Source organism: Mytilus edulis, chromosome 11 (genome assembly GCF_963676685.1).
Source record: "Mytilus edulis chromosome 11, xbMytEdul2.2, whole genome shotgun sequence".
Classification (NCBI taxonomy): domain Eukaryota; kingdom Metazoa; phylum Mollusca; class Bivalvia; order Mytilida; family Mytilidae; genus Mytilus; species Mytilus edulis.
The window spans coordinates 67,705,953-67,724,135 of record NC_092354.1 but is presented as its reverse complement, the minus strand read 5'-3'; the positions used below and the strand labels follow the sequence as shown (position 1 = coordinate 67,724,135).

The following is an 18,183-nucleotide window of genomic DNA, read 5'->3' as shown; positions in this document are numbered from 1 at the left end:
GTTGTAATACCAAAAAACATGATGATTAAAGAAAACGTAATGACTGTTGAACTTCTTTGCAATAAGTTTTTGACTATTTTGTAAACCATCTTTCTCCATATGATTCCATGCTAAAAATTGCTCATCAACGTTAATTGTTCGAAATTAATACTGGTTCTTTCTTACTTAGAAGATAACAACTATGTTCTTGTTTTTCAACTTCAAAACGTCAAATATTCTAAAAGTCACTAGAGTTCCTTCTTTTGAAAAAGTCTAAGAAATATTGCAAGTTAAGCACATATGTACTCTCGTACAACAATATCAAAACGAAAGATGTGAACAAAAACATTTTGGGATCATTAAGCCAATATAAGATAGAATGTGTTGGTTTAGAAGCACATCTATTAAAACTTTTTTCCGATTTCGGAAACATTTCCTTTTTATAACAAGGAGATTCTTGTTGAGCAATAAACTGTTGAAATTTTAAAATTTGTACAACCAAACGTTCGTTATTGTTAGCATTTTCACAATATGTTATTACTCTACCGTTACATTTTGATGCTAAATCTCTATAGAAATCCGGCAATGTCTCTACAAAATCTTGAACTGTTTTTGTCTTTATCGGTTTGTCGGTAACAAACAGTACAATACAGTACTTGCAAAAGAAATTTCCAAAGATTTGTTCCAGGTCTTGCAATGTCTGCTCTTCTTCCTTCGAATGCCTTGAAATATGGAAAATATAAAGAAATGCATGTGGTCCGAGGGTCAGTAAATCCATGCAGTTAGAGATTTCTTTCTTGACTGTTTCTCGGTTTAACTTGGTATTAAACAGTCCAGGAGTGTCTACAACAACGATCTTAGTATCATTTCTTATAATTTCCCCACTCTTACATTCCATCGTTACAGATAATGCAGAAACACAACTTTCGAAAAATCCTCTATTCAAAATAACATTACCAATCGAGCTTATACCTGATCCAGTGTTCCCTACTAGTACAAGACGTACATCATTTGAATTTTCCATTGTATTGTCCTACAAATAGAATTATAATAAACAATTTTTCATTCATAAAACAAATATAATGTTTACACAACCACACATAGATTAAAATACCTAGTGGATAACAACGTATACTGCTATTGTTTCTCTCTTCTGAAGAACAGTTTCTTCGATTTTCAGTTTCGAAATTAGATCAGAATGAATTTATTGCAATCATACTTTCTTACTTACATTTTTTAAGTAAAAATACATGTCTACATAAAGTGTTTCTGATAATTATAAAAAAGAAGATGTGGTATGATTGCCAATAAGACAACTCTTCACAAGAGACCAAATGGCACAAAAAATTAACATCTATAGGTCACCGAACGGCTTTTCACAATATTCATTATGTATATCAGGGGTTTAAATGCTAGGAGCCAAATGAACAAACAAGTCAAGTTTAAATAAAACATATTAAACCCTTTTTCTAATAAACTACAAATGGGATTTTCTGAATGAAATGATTATTAATATAATTTGAAAATCTCTTTTTAAATTAAATCATGTGCTTAACATAATCCATTCCATAGTGAATGTATGGGAAATCTATAAAGAATAAACATATTCAAAATATAGGAAAAAATAAATAGATTAGGTATGATATCACGGGAATCTTCAAACTGTTTCTGCGATTGCCTCGTCTGTTAATGGACGGTTTGAAGTGATTGGAGTGATTTCAAAATGTTGATAAATTGAACTTTTAAATTTGCTAGAGCTTTTGAAAATGTACAGCTGTTTTTACAATTCACGTACAGGTAGCCGGTTTGTATTTGTTTTGTACTGCAAGGGAATATTTGTGGAAATCCATTTGCACTTTTGTTAAACAATGTAGCCTCAGAGGCATTGCCTCTCATAAATGTGTTTTTATGTGACTTTCGATTATTGACAATGTAATTTTTATTAGGATCATGTCGCATTTTTCTTTAGCACGGGGATATTTAAAAATGTGGAAAAGTTTTTGTTGTTTTGCCGTTTCATAAAATCATAGTACTATATTGTGTGATAGAAGATAATTAAAAGAGACAAAAACCAAAGCTTTGAATTATGAGAACAATTATAGAATGAGTAGACCTTAGCAGTGCAATCGAATAATTCTGATTTCAAACTGCAGGCGTTTAGACCGAGTTAAACAATACAAATATATAACAAATACAGAGCAAAAACCGCAAAATATAATTATATCTAGTTAAACCATAGAAGGGTCACACATAAACACCTAAAATTTTAATTAAAGAAAAATAAAAACAAGTTTAATAAAAACGCGTAATGGACAGCTCTCTCACAAGCAAACAACCAATAACAGTTAAAAAGATACTACAAGCCCACGGAGACATTTTACAGCACAATTAGACAATTTACATTTGCTCGTACTAGAGTTGTGCCATTTAATTCGAAAACTCGTATTTGGTCACTACGATAAACATGTTTTCTGTCATAAATAGTTTTACGACAAAGTTGCAATCTTTGATTTTCCCTCGTTCTGATAAAGTCCTCATTGAGGTTTAAAACTATTATTTGTCAATATCTCCTATGAAATTTTGACAGTAGCATTAACCAGGATGTTTTCAAACTTTGCATTAATAACATTAAACGGTTCACATTAAACATTTATTGCTTATCAACTTGTGCACTTCAACAATAAAACTAAACGTCTTTTCTCTAATATTCAATTCAAAACAATTTTTAGCTTCAAATAAATACATACATTGAACAGCTGATATAACGAAAACGTTAGGAGTCAAGCTAAATCAGAACAATATATCAGAGGGATTACTACTAGTATATAAGTTTTGGTTAGTTACACTGTGATTTTTTTGTCGATGTTTTCTTTTGCATAGTAATAAATAAGCTGCGTTGGATAGAAAGCAATCTTATGCACAGAAATATCGATACGTCTGTCAACATTAAAACTATTTTGTTTTTGGAAAGTTTGCTTTAGCTTGCTATAGCAATAAACTTTCGTAAGGCATCGGCCTCTAACCGGAAAAGAGACAGACTATCTTACTTTAGGAAGTGTGTCCTACTTCTAGATAATGTAGTACTGGTGTTAAAAAACTAATAATAGAAAGATGCTTTTGACCTTTTGAGCTCTTCTATTTGAATAGCATACAGCTTGAATTAACATTTACTGAATTTTCATCGATAAATCAAATAATTCAACTTCATTTGAAAATGACGAAAAAACACTTCTTCGCGGATCTGCGCTACGCGGAAAGTAAAATCAATATACACACGAGACAGCAGTTTCTACGTTATCATTTTATCGGTATTCCCCAGACATGCGTCAGGTCAATATATGTGTGCCTCCAAACGGGAGTACTATATTCCCAGTTTCAGAGGTTTCCTACCTTCCTCTGGTTGAAGAGAAAATTAATACTGTGTTTAAAATATTTCATGAATGAACATTTCTCGTCGCTTACTACGATTTTTACAAATGTTTATTCAATAGGTAAAAGACCCGAGAGTATCGGAAGTATCATGGTATCTCAACTCATCTCGGCCCACAACAAACTCGGACTATAATAAACTCGGCCTTTTACATATTCGGCATTATAAATCGAACTATAACAAAATTCGTAATTATACTAATTTCTATTAAGACTCATAAACAAAGTTTTTGCTCAGTATATATTATTTTTCTTCTTGGGGTCTATTTAGTTGTAGTTTGATTGGCCAACAGAAGGAAGGAATTAACTATAGAACCCTATGGTTTTTTTTTATGAATTTTCAATAACAATAATACATTTTTTAACTTGAAAACCGTAAGTGACAGACACACATGGTTTTCAGTAATGATCACAGGACCTAAAAACAAATCAAATTTATTAAATTTAGATTGAGTCCATGGTATCACCCACCCAACCCCTCATGTTTGAGAACTTAAAAACAGTCAGATCCCCACCCCTAAACCATATATATATTCTTATACTGGACAATAAAACAAATAAATGAACTATAGAGGAACTCAAGAGGGGTCAGTCACGCCACCTTTTTTTTCTTTTTTTTTTCGAAAAACTTAAAAACTGTCGAAATCCCGACACCGAAGCAATAAATATTCTTGTCGGAATAATAAAACAAATCAGATGAAATAAAAGGCTAGTCCCCTAGGGTCAACTTACCCCTACCTCCTGTTTGTTTGAGAACTTGTAAACTGTCTAGATCCCCACCTCTAAATCATGAATATCACTTTACTAAACAAGATTAGTCAGACGACCGTGGGAATGACTAATTTTGAGAGCTTTGTTTGTGAGACTTCGTAGCAGCATCCTGTTACAATTATTTCTTGATAAAGTTTTTTTTTTTCTTTTTTAAATAGGAAAAAAAAAGTTAACCATGCAATATACACATTTACAATCTATTTGAAATATTACAATCTACCGTGGCAAACTTTCCACAGGTGCTATCCAGCACTTTGATTATTTCATATATGAATTTTTCAAAGTCTTATTAATGTACCAGCATAGCTCACTTGCATAAGATCGATGTCTTTCCAACGCAGCTGAAATATTTTTTACCGGACGTAACAAATCAAACCATATACACTATCCAACAATATGAAATAGGAACTTTAACAAATTATTAACTAAATTCCTGATCAAACGAAGTGCATATATTTGAGATAATTATATTATATATAAATATATATAAATATACTAAATAAATAAATGATTTGGAAAATACGTTGAAGGTATAAAAAGTCATGAGAATTCCGAATGCAATAAGGTTCTATCCGGGCACTCTTGTTCTAAACCTTGGTTCCATCTGGGTTGTTTGGTTCTGAACCTTGGTTCTATCCGTGTTCTTTGGTTCGAAACCATGTTAACTGGTTCAACATCCGGGTTGTTTGGTTATAGCAACCCAACTTCTTGGTTTCATCTGGGTTCTATTCTAGATTATTATAATGTTCCTGTTGAACTTGAAGAAGATAACAACAAGTATCCGAATAAAAAGATATAGTAGGTCAAAGACGCTAAAATTGTTTTATAACATTAAACATGTTAAACATTTCAGGAACGACGGTAAAAGAAGCTGTTAGGTATTTATTTTCTCATTTTAGTAATTTTGATTAGGAAACTAGATAAAAATAAAGCATCGTTTAGATGTTTAAAATAAAACGAAATATATAGTATATTGAACAGCCTTTTATTTAATGCAGTCGTTCTGTTTTTATGTATTTCCCTTTACTCATTCCTTATTTCCGTTAATATTTCTAGAAGTTTAAAAACTAAAAAATAAGGACCTGTCGTTCAATTGGCCAACGATATATGCATCTAGCCACTTGACCAATTGACGACTTGCATATATATTTGATTGCACATTTAAAATTCGAATGAATTTAATAGCTGCTTTGTATTAATGTCAGATTTGATAGAAATACGTGTGAAGTATATGTAATAAACCGTTTTGTTCAAAACGGATTAAAAAGAAAATGATGATCAATTTAAGTTTGTAACCTTTATTTAAATGAAAAAAAAGTTATAAAATATTACAAAAATGTATATGTACAATAAATTTGTCAGATTTTATACTACTTGTGAAAAACATGCATACATGTATAATCATTATAGGACCAACATAATCAAATCAAAATTAAGATTGAATATTTTTATAATAAAATTGTGTGTGTGTTAATGACAGTGCTAGTGGTATGAGTAGCACCAGCACAATAGTCAGAACTTCTGTGTTGGTACAATAGTAAAGGGGCATAAAGAGTTACTTTAGTCCGTTCGTCTTAACTTTAGTTGCCTCAACCAAATACTACAAAACTTATACACAAAATAAAAAAAAAAGATGTGGTATGAGTGCCAATAAGAACTCTCCACAAAAGACTAGATGACACAGAAATTAACAGATATTAGTCACCCTATTTATAGCAACGGCCTTCAACAATGAGCAAAGTCCATACCGCATAGTCAGCTATAAAAGGCAGCGAAATGACAATGTAAAACAATTCAAACGAGAAAAGAAACGGACAAATTGATGTACAATAAATGAACAAAAACAAATATGTAACACATAAACAAACGACAAGTCTTGAATTACACTGTCCTGACTTGGAACAGGCACATACAAACAGATTGGGGCGAATTAAACATGCAAGCGGGATCGCCAACCTCCACATAATGTGGCATGAGTGCCAAATAAGAACTCTCCACAAGAGACCAGATGACACAGAAATTAACAACTATATGTCACCATACGGCCTTCAACAATGAGCAAATAGATTTTTGAAGGTGTGGTATGAGTGCCAATGAGGCAACTCTCCATCCAAATAACAATTTATAAAAGTAAACCATTATAGGTCAACGTACGGCCTTCATCACGGAGCCTTGGCTCACACCGAACTACAAGCTATAAAGGGACCCAAAATTACTAGTGTAAACTCATTGTAACTGGAAAACCAACGGCCCTATCTATATAAAAAACGAGATACGAGAAATACGTATAAATAACATAAACAAACGACAACTAATGTACATCAGATTCCTGACTTAGGACAGGTGCAAACATTTTATGTTTTTACATTATAACATCACAACATAGAAAAACACACGATAAAACGAAATTCAAACGAGAAAAGAAACGGAAAAATGTATAGGCTCCTGACTTGCGACAGGCACATGCATACTGAATTAGGCGGGGTTGAACATGTTAACGGGGTCTCCACAATCTCCCTAACCTGGGACAATAAAATTGAGTATGGAAATGGGGAATGTTAAAGAGACAACAACCCGACCATAGACAAAACAACAGCAGAAGGTCACCAACAGGTCTTCAATGTAGCGAGAAATTCCCGCACCCGAAGGCGTCCTTCAGCTGGCCCCCTTAACAAAGATATACTAGTTCAGTGATAATGAACGGCATACTAATTTCCTAATTGTACACAAGAAACTAAAATTAAAATAATACAAGACTAACAAAGGCCAAAGGCTCTTGACTTGGGACAGGCGAAACAATGCGGCGGGGTTAAACATGTTTATGAGATCTCAACCCTCCCCCTATACCTCTAGCCAATGGAGAAAAGTAAACGCATAACAATACGCACATTTAAAATTCAGTTCAAGAGAAGTCTGAGTCTGATGTTAGAAACAAAATGACAATAATACATAAATAACAACAGACTACTAGCAGTTAACTGACATACCAGCTCCAGACTTCAATTAAACTGATTGAAAGATTATGATTTCATCATATGAATATCAGGTACAATCATTCCCGTTAGGGGTTAAGTATCATACCATCATAACATATATGAGAAGAACATAACCCGTGTCATGCCAACAACTGGTTTTTGAATAAATGTGTTTAGTTCCGATGCAAAGAACCTATAAGTGAATCAATATTCACGCCAAAATATGCAATCTTTAATGACCTGACAACAGTATCGTAACTATATCCCTTCTTAATAAGTTTATTTAAAGGTTTTGTTAGTTTCCGAGGTGAATACTGACATTTTTGTGCTTTATAAAGAATATTCCAATAAAAAATTGGATGTGAAATACCTGAACGTATAAGAAGTTTGCATCTTGAGCTATATTTACGAATGATGTCCTTATACCGATGATAAAATTTAGTAAATGTTTTGACTAGTTTGTGATATCGAAAACTCTGGTGTAATAATTTTTCAGTAATACATACATTTCTCTCGTTAAAATCTAAACCATTGTTACATACACGAGCGAATCGTACAAGTTGAGATATATAAACATCGTAAGATGGTGACAAGGGAACATCAACATCTAAACATTGATAATTAACGATAGGAAATGAAAAATAATCTCTTTTTTCATAAATATTAGTATTAAGCTTTCTGTTTGTGATATAGGTATCAAGATCGAGGAAAGGGCAGTGGTCATTGTTAGTATTAGCTTTATTTAAAGTTAGCTCAATAGGATAAATTTCTTCAGTATACAAACTGAAGTCGTCATTATTGCGAACCAACATATCATCAAAATATCTAAAAGTATTATTAAATTTGTTTATCAGATGTTGTTTCGATGGGTCTTTGCTGATTTTTGTCATAAATTGTAACTCATAGCAATACAAAAACAGGTCCGCAATAAGTGGTGCACAGTTAGTCCCCATTGGAAATCCGATAACCTGACGGTATATGGAATCTCCAAAGCGAACAATAATGTTATCTAGTAAAAATTCAAGGGCATATATAGTATCAAAGCATGTCCAATTGACATAGTTTTTTTGTTTATTGCTACTAAAAAATGACCTAAAAGAGTTTGAACATATATATTCACATTCTGATTGTTAAATGCCCATTTAATTAGGTGTATGATTTTTTTCTTAATGAGAATGTGAGGCAATGTGGTATACAGGGTAGGAAAATCAAAACTTTGAACAGATTCAAAATCACCAATATAAGCATGCAATTTATCAAGTACTTCAAACGAGTTTTTGACACTCCAAAAGTAATTAATTCCACTATTTTCGAAGGCCTTATTTGAACAATGTATTATCAGGTTTTTGATTGTACCAAGTGTACTGGTAAGAAGAAAAGACAATTCAAAACTTTGAACAGATTCAAAATCACCAATATAAGCATGCAATTTATCAAGTACTTCAAACGAGTTTTTGACACTCCAAAGTAATTAATTCCACTATTTTCGAAGGCCTTATTTGAACAATGTATTATCAGGTTTTTGATTGTACCAAGTGTACTGGTAAGAAGAAAAGACAATTAAGTAGTGAAACAATGGCTTGAAGACGAAATAAATCTATATTTGTAAGGTGTTTTGTGTAGCTTCGAAAGCCAATACATAGTTGGGACTTTCATTGTATTTGATTCTGCTTGTAAAGCGGTAGCTAAAAGTTTATGTTTGTTACAGATGTCGTTTTCTGAATATGAAGTCAGTTGGAATATTGGTGAATTGGTAGTTTCTTTTTTCAGAACCTCAATGTAAAATTTACGTCAAACAATGATAATATTCTTAGCAGCTTTATCGGCCAGGACAAAAACAAATTCCTTGGCTAGTTCTTTTAGTTTATGTTTGATACGAGACATAGATTTATTGTAGTTATTGTTAATATTAAATTGTTCTTTAAAATGTTGAATACGTATATCAACTATGTTCATTACTGAATTAAAAAAAGAGACCAAAGATTTTTTGTCAGCTTTTTCCCATTTTATCAATTTCAAACAGTAAGTACGAAGTGAGTCGTGGATGATATTACGACACTCATTCCAATAAATAATTGACGAAGGGACGATATTTTGGTCCTTTACTGAGGAATGATTTTAACTCTCGGTCTTGAACGATGTTAAGATCTCCTGTTATAACATGGGAAATAATTCCATAAATGTATTTGGAATTACTACAATTACATGACGTTGGTGTATTTTCACTGATATTAACATATTTACACAATTGGTTATAATTAAACACAAATTTCCGGGTAGATTTCTTGTAAATATAACAAATAAGAGGGAGCTCAGTATTGTAAAAATATCCGGGAGTTTGTTTTTTAACAGAATGGTCGTTAAATATACCGGCAATATTTACAAAATCAAAACCTTTATTGATATACTTTGTTTTAATAAAATGTTTTTTATGATCTTCAGGGCGATCAATTTGGGAAATAGTTTAGAATAACAATATATATACAACTATTTTATACTTGGGACTGCTATATAAAAATTGGGTTGCAATCCTCCAAAATTTTATCTTACCTATTAACCGGTAATGAACAGAGCTTTGTTAACAAATAATGTCTGCCGTTGTTCTACGACCTTGAGAACGGTTTTTACGAACAAGTGAAGAAACTATATCAAAATGTTAACGGAATCGGTTCTTGATATATTACCAAGTCCCATGATATTATAATTAAGACCGAACAATGCTTATTTCCACATGAAAAACAAAATTGAAATTTGGTAGCGTCACTTTTACCGTTCATGAGTTATCATGTTTCTTTAAAAACATAGAAAATGCTGGATTTTTCGTTTTCGTTCTTTTTGATAAGTTTGACTCAATCTAATGTTATAAACTTTATACGTAATGTTTATTACCCCATAACACAGATCTTTCTAGTTCGATATTGGGTGGTGTGTTACTGTTCATGAGTTATTAGATATAAGAAGTTGATACGAGCACTAAAGATACAAATATCAACACGTAGCCTTAAGATAGGAAAAATGCTAAATCTGTTGTTTCTGTTCTTTAACTTTAGCTTGCCTAAACCAAATGTTTTGAAACTTATACACAATGCTTATGGTCACAATACAGTCAAAATTACGTGAATCCTGTATCTATATGTAGAAGTGTACTTGTGGTTTTTTTTTCACAAGCAGGGGCATCTGTGGCCCATAAACATATTGTACATTTATTTCAGTAAACAGTTTATTTACTTCCTTTGGATTCTACTTCTATTAGAATTAACGTGCATATTCATTTAGGATTGTGGTGCAGTTTGATAACAGACAATGACCAGCATAAAAAAAGTGTTTTACTAGATTGAGCTCTATGTCTATGTGTACTTTAAAGGTTCTTCGAACTGAGTTCAGTTTATTGATATGCGTATACCTTCTGTATGATTTTTTAAGATACTTAAACAGACGATCCATATCTACATGTCCATGAAATGAAATCCAAGGCAAAATGATTGAAACATTTTCAATTGTCTATCACAACTGGCAGCACATGGTGCTACTAAAGCAGTAAATGTTCTCTCCAGAAAACATGGGTCAGGGACAGAAACAGAAGACATATATCTAAACTCAATGGAACAGTACTTGTATTGCAGGTCACTATATACAAGTGCCTGCAACATAGAACATAAACTCTCGCAACAATTCAAAGTTAAAACCGTCTTTCAAAAACGTTTGAGCAGGATTATTTTCAACTATTATCTTACCACTCAAAATCGGGTCGTGCAGTTATGTCAATAAATTAAAATGGTAAGATAAGACATTAAAACACTTTAAACTAGGGTTCACCATTAATTTCTCACCTTACCATGTGCTAGCACTATGGTAAACTGATAGAAACACATGATGCAGTCATGAAATTGAATATTTGCAAAAGTACGACCAGAACAATACAAGACAGAGTTGGAAACAAATAACAATAATTATACATACGAATTTTTAATCACAATGAACAAATTAGGAACCGTAGTTTTCATTCAATTTATTCATTTAAAATGTAAGCTCGCGTTAAACAATGGAAATTAACAATGTATATTTATATAAACGATCAATCTTGTAAATAAATAAATAAATAAATACATACATTAATTTTATTGACTTTTCCCGCTATAACATTTGATTACGATAGACACAGTTTTTCATTCAAAGCGTTGTTATTCTTAGCAACGTATACTAATAGACACTATTTACATCAATTATTTACTAATCATCTACTTTGAAATATTTTCACAACAAAAAGCACTCAATCATAAAATCGTACACGAAAAACCAGCCAAAAAACCGACCGGAGCAGCATAAATTGCAGCTCCAGTTAGTAAAGATCCAACAACCCCACCTACTCCAGCAGCAATACTTAGATGTCGCAATATTCTCCCGCCATCCCGTATTTCCTTTCGCACATCCTCAGCCTGTCCGATCTCTTCAATTCTTTCAATGACAGGTCTTTTGGCCTTTTTAAACATTTCATTTGTGTAATATGAACGGTCATCTATCATTGCTTCTATCATATCAAGCAAATCATCTACTGCCTGGGATTTTTGCGAATCAGTACCTTCGTTGTCTATAGCAATCATACGATTTTTACATTTTCGGAAAACGTCATGAAACGGTCCAGGAACATTATGGACATATTCAGATAAACTTTTACCCCTTAAGTCGTTTCCTTTTGTGAAGACCACTATCACAAAGTCAAAAATGTCCTCTCCAAAGATGTCAGTAAATTTTTTAATACAAGTTCTTTCATCATTCGTTAGTCTATCACCTACTCGCATGATGTATAAAATTACATGTGGTCCAGGTACCGAAATACCAACGCCTTTAATTATTTCTATTTTTACTTCTTCTTCGTTGCGATGCGTATCTAGAAGTCCAGGTGTGTCGATTACCACCAATTTTTTGGTGTCACGAATTCTTGTCCCAAATGACGTTCTGCCCGTCACAGCCAAGACGCTTAGTTCGGCTTGAAACATTTGTTGATTAAGAATAGTATTTCCGGTAGAACTCTTTCCTGTTCCAGTCTTACCTACTAACACAATTCTTCTTTCATTTCTAAAGATACCCATACTGCCCTGAAACATAAATCCTCACATTGATGGACACTGAATTCATACTCTGCTTGATATTACTTCTAAAACATTAATCAACAATCGGATTTTGAACTAAAATATAAAACTGACGGTTGTAAAAAGTAAAATCACATAAATGAAGACATCCTATTGATGTATCAGTAAGTCCCTTAATAAATAGCAATATCAACAGATAAAACACATCAAGCAAATGAAATACAGCTTTCATTACTTGAAAATGCAACAAGAAAAGTTCTTTCACATGCTCAACAAATGAATAAATAATAAGATCAACCGAAAAAAATCCACCCTTATTCCTGTAAATGCTCTTTAATTGAAAAGTTATTCATCCTTGGACATTTTTGTATTTGGTCAAAACTTATATTATTTTTTTTTGTATACGAAATAAGCGTCACAATCTAGCATCACAAAATGTAAGTACTTTATGAGTTTGTTTAAGGGCATACGATACAGTTTTGAACCTGTATTTACAAGTTGATGAAAATTTGCATGTAGGCTATTTTTTATCAGATTAAATCAAATATGTAATAAAAAATGTACCTTCATGTGCTACTTTTTGAGTAAAATGAGGTCGAAATTTTGTATATTTGCTCAAAATTCAGATTTGTGTCCGTATTTTCTTTTTCGAAAGAAAGACATAACTTTTTTGTTTGAAAAGATAAACACAAATTGTTTTTTGTTAGATAATCGGTAATTTCTGTATTTTATAAGTATCATTAAAAATTTTGCAATTTTTATTCAGAAATAACTCTATATTTATCAAATGTTCATGAATAGAGGAAAAAACGTCATTTTTTGTTGTGTGTTTATCAAAATTAAAAAAAATGCGCTATTTACAGTTTTATAAAATTTGGGTCACATAATCTCCTTGCAAAATGAAACAAATTGCTTTTTTAAAAAATAGGGGTCCATGCACTCGTTTTCAAATTAAAACAGTTTGAATGATAAAAATCAGTCGAAAAATGCATCTTTTCCCGGTATGTCATAGTTTGACGTCGCGAAAATAACATTTTACGTTAGCAACGTCATTACCTTCCCTGTAACTGTATCGTATGCCCTTAACAACTAATAAATAAATGTCTCAATCTATTTAACGTTACGTCAACCGAGTGTATCATTAGTTCAGTAGTCAGCACAGGAGTGATTATTATTTATGTGAATACTTTCAATTAATTAATTGTTCATGAATCATTCAAAACACAAAAGTGTGTCATAAGAAAGCAATATATATAGTTTCATGTTTTCCGGAAACTTATTCATCGGCCAAAATGAAGTTAAAATTATAAAAAAAAATATATTCCTTTTTCCGGTCTCCTTTGCATAAAACTTTGGGTAAAATATATGACGCACGACAAGCAAAAATGATGAATTATCAGATTTTTTATTAATTAAACAGAAAATATTTATGCCAACTGAATGTAAAAAATTTGAAAACGATCGGTGAAAAATTAGTTAAGAAATTTCAATTTGGGTAACACATGAAATGTGTTCTAAAGTAAAATTCAACGTAACGTTGGACTCATACACTTTGACGTCGATTTAAGTTTGCCGCAATTTACTACTTTACTCTTCTCCTGGTACTTGACAAAATGTAGCCTGATATTCCTTCCTAGCATATGGACGTTTTTTTTAATATAGATGTTCCTACCTAACACGTGCAATTCTGGATACAGGAATAACTACAGGACGAGCCAACTTATCGAACTATTATAAAGGACGATGAAGAGTATCTATTTCTTTTTATTTGTTCATTTTTATTTGTAAAATTAATTTCTGATTTATCATGAGCAACGATGAAATAATGGTACTTTCTGATACCATAGAATAGGTTTAATCAAAGCAGATAAAATTGTTTTCTAATCTCTCCATTTTCTAAGTAGTTTCATCGTTCTCTTGCTTACAATGTTAACCGACTTATCTTATTGATGATGATTTTTGGAAGAATTCTGCCACATGCGATACAGTATCACAGTTTGATCGTTAATATATTTTTTTAGCTTGACAAAATCTACTAAACGTTTAGTATGACCAAAGGCTTATTTTTCTAATATTGTCCAGTTACATGTAGCACACACAAAGCAAGATAGTCAGTCATATACCGATTTTTTTTCTCCTACAATAACAGAACAATAAAGACTTTCATTTGTTGGATTTCAAATATAAAAGAATTCTTTTTATTTTGGTAGCGATTTCAGTGTTATCTTAAATGTAATAAAAAAAAAAAAACACACTGAAGTGTGAACTCCTGATTCTTCCAGGGCACTATCTGTTTTTCATGGGGTTCGTGTTGCTCAATCTTTAAATTTCTGTTTCATTTTTGTTTCACTCGTTTGATTTTAAGACATGGTCATCTGAGTTTTCTGTTTATGATTTATGATTTCACGCGTGGTGTCTGTTTGTATTTATTTGATATTAAGGATCAACTTGACTAATTTTTACTCTGATTCGATCTTTCTAAGGTTCAGATTGAATCAATTCATATTGCCAGTTAAAACAGTTTGGCCATTCAAAATCAAATTGACAATAAAATTAGAAATGCAATATAGATTAAAGGAGCTTAATGTGGGAATTTGTCGTGGAAGGTCAGTGTTTTGAACATTTAATCTAAAGGAATGGAATATATTTTGCCAATAGGGCGTTTAATACTGGTATTAATTTACAGCCGATTCTATTTAGTGTGAAGGCAAAGGTAATATCTTTGGTTAGCTTGATTCGCGGCTAGCTTAACCGTGAAGTCATTTTTAGTTCAGGTAAACTACACTCCTTTTAAAGTATACTCATCCGACAGATAACCAATCTATCTGTCTGTAAGACCAGGCTACTCCGAAAGGATGGTCGTATACCTTAGCTAACCAAAGATATTACCTTTGCCTACACACTCAATGGAATCGGCTGTAATTAATTTAATTGTTTCATATTTTTCATATCGGGGTCTTTTATAGCCGACGATACGGTATGTTTTATCTCAATATTGAAGGCCTATAACTACGACCTGGGACTATTGTACTAGTATAAGAGTCCCATCTACGACACACATCAGAATATATAGATGCAAATATTATGTGCGGACAGCAAGGCGACCAGACATTTGTCCATTCTGTTCAGTGGACATATCTAGTCTATAGATGATCCGTGTTGAAGACCGTACTTTGACCTTTAAGGGCTTACTTTTTTAAATTATGACATGGATGGTGAGTCTTTTCATTGGCACTCATACTCATCTTCTTATATCTACAAAATGTCTGAAATGCTGATACATATGTGTCAAAACCCGACTATTTTTATTCACAAGAAGATAACACAATCTGAGGTTCAGAGTCATGTCTGCTATGAGGTACTGTTTGTGGTAAACCATGCAGACTAGCATAATTTTTCAAATATTGTACCAATGAAAATGTATTTTTTGGACGTCCATTAAAATTTTGATAATTTCAAGGTATTTCTTTTACTGTTGATGTGTTTAATCAAAGATTTTAAACGGGACTTTCGAATACTATAGGTAACAGAAATGTATCTCGACAAACTTACCTGTCGTCAAAAGTTTATGTAAAATTTTGTTCGCTTTCGCTCTCCGTATCTAGAACGGGATTTATCTACGCCGTTTTTTTTTAATTTACCCAATAAATACATATCTTTGCCTTCTTTGAATAGTTCATTTCTACATGTATTATCTCCAATGTTATCGTTAAATGAGAACTGCAGCTGCGAGTGCAATTTCATCCGTTTCAGATATATTTCTTGCAATAAATATATACGCATGTTAATGTTTACAAAACAAACTAAAATGCACGTTAAACTAAAAGTGATTTAAACGAAAAATAACATTTGAAAACTTTATTAAATAACATTAAAAATATATCTCATGTGCGAAATTTTAATCTGTCCGTATCAACTATTTTTATGTATTACTATAATTATAATAAGTTTCGACTGGATATCCCTTATCAGAGAAATTTGATTCGAAGTGAACTTGAAAATTTCAATATTATGCAAAAGTAAAATAGATTGTTTTTTAACATCTAAAGTATGACATTTCAAGATTGAAAAAAAATATGAAGAACAACAAGTTTACTTGATGTGATCTAATTATGTGTTTTTTTTCAGCTTGTACTGCCTCCATTAGTCCTTGCCTCATGTTTACAGATCATTGTAATATATCCAGCATCATCTTTTTTTTAAAAATAACGCAACATTGCAAAATTGCATTTGTCTCTGTTTCTGATTTTACATGGCGTTTAAAAATACCATTGAAAGTTTATTATCGGATTGTTAACCTTATCTATCCGTGAATTTAGAGGTTTACACGACGGGTGATACAGTCAGTGACTCCTGATCATTAAGTGAAAATCATCAATTTAAAAAATGTCTTCTCGTCGTTGTATAACCTTTCGTACTAGAGTTGCATATTTATTTCAACAAAGTTAACAACTCAATTTAAGTCAAACAATATCCCGCATCTCATTTTATTCACAATCAAAGAAAATTAATACAACGAAATTGAACTGTGACCATTTAATAGTATACATATATTTGACAACATTGTAACAATGATTAACCAGCTTAAACAATCTCGCGTATGCATCCAAAATTGTTAATCATTTTTCGAATTAGCTCAAGCCTCTAGCGATTTTCATTTTATAATGATCACTGATGAATTTTTTTCCTTTCTTTGTTGTTTTGTTTCTTCATGGCCTACCACTCAGACCATTTAAGAAAAAAAGATTAAAAGATTTGTTTTCGAATGGATGCAGAACACCTATATTTTGTTTACTTTTAGAAAATGTAAAACAAGAATTAAGATAAAACTTGTCCTGAACTAAATTGAGAAAGGTAATGCAGAATCTGTCAAAAAGACAACATCCTGGCCAAAGAACCGAATTTTAGGTTTATTATAGTTTTTGTGCCGTATGAGCCGAGTTATTTCCACCCCCTTTCCACTTAGAAGATGAGTGGCCGGGATCTCTAAAGCCGATTTTGGTGATTTTTGTAGGAGATTTAAGTAAACTTCTAAAGCATTTATAAAACAAGTGAAACATTGATTTACTGATGATACTCCCGCCGAAATACTCCCGCCGAAATATTTCGGTAAACAGGAAGTTGTTGAGTGATGAATCTGAAAACGCATCGCACGATATAACTGAATTATATAAACCCTGAAACAAAATTTTAGAAATCCTTGTAATGTAGTTCCTAAGAGATATGCGACGAATATATTCATGGGACGAACGGACGGACTGACGGATGGATTGACTAATGGACAGACAGAGGTTAAACAGTATACCCCCACTTTTGATATAATTATGAACTGATATTTGTTTCATACTAACAGTTTTAAACGCATTGCAAATTTTTATGCCCCACCTACGATAGTAGAGGGCATTATGTTTTCTTGTCTGTGGGTCCGTTCGTTCGTTCGTCGTACCGTTCGTTCGTCCGTTCGTTCGTCCCAGTTCAGGTTAAAGGTTTTGGTCAAGGTAGTTTTTGATGAAGTTGAAGTCCAATCAACTTGAAACTTAGTACACATGTTCATTAAAGCGTGGCAAAATAAAAGACAAAAATTTCAGACAGACTTTCTTCTCTTTCGTACTTAATTTCTTGTAAGCAAACTCTCTCGTGTGATTAACCATTGAAGATTTTCCGCATTTGGCATGCATAATGCATGTTGCGCCAAATATTAAATTATTTTCTTAGGTTATTCATACAATAACTTGCCGTATTAAAAGTATAAAAGAAATCCAGCAGCGGAAAAAAACTTTTATAAAATATTTATGTGGTTTTTTTTTTACACAACATTGGTATTGTTTATATATTGTAGAAGGTTAATACGTGTATCATCACATATCGTGGTACTATGTATTAATGAGACATGGTGATGTGTGGGATTTTATTATATTGTTTATAAATCATTCCTCTCA

The 18,183-nt window shown here is 32.1% G+C and overlaps 1 protein-coding gene across 1 annotated transcript in view; it reads right to left on the bottom strand.

Moving 5' to 3' along the window:
- Positions 1–217: 217 nt before the first annotated feature.
- LOC139494517 (GTPase IMAP family member 8-like) overlaps positions 218–18,183 on the bottom strand; it is a 34,456-nt gene continuing 16,490 nt past the window's right edge. The window contains exons 4-5 of the mRNA XM_071282677.1: positions 11,468–12,250; positions 218–1,012 (exon numbers count right to left, since the gene is read on the bottom strand). Coding sequence (XP_071138778.1) covers positions 218–1,012; positions 11,468–12,250 — 1,578 coding nt within the window. The remainder of the gene's footprint in view (positions 1,013–11,467; positions 12,251–18,183) is intronic.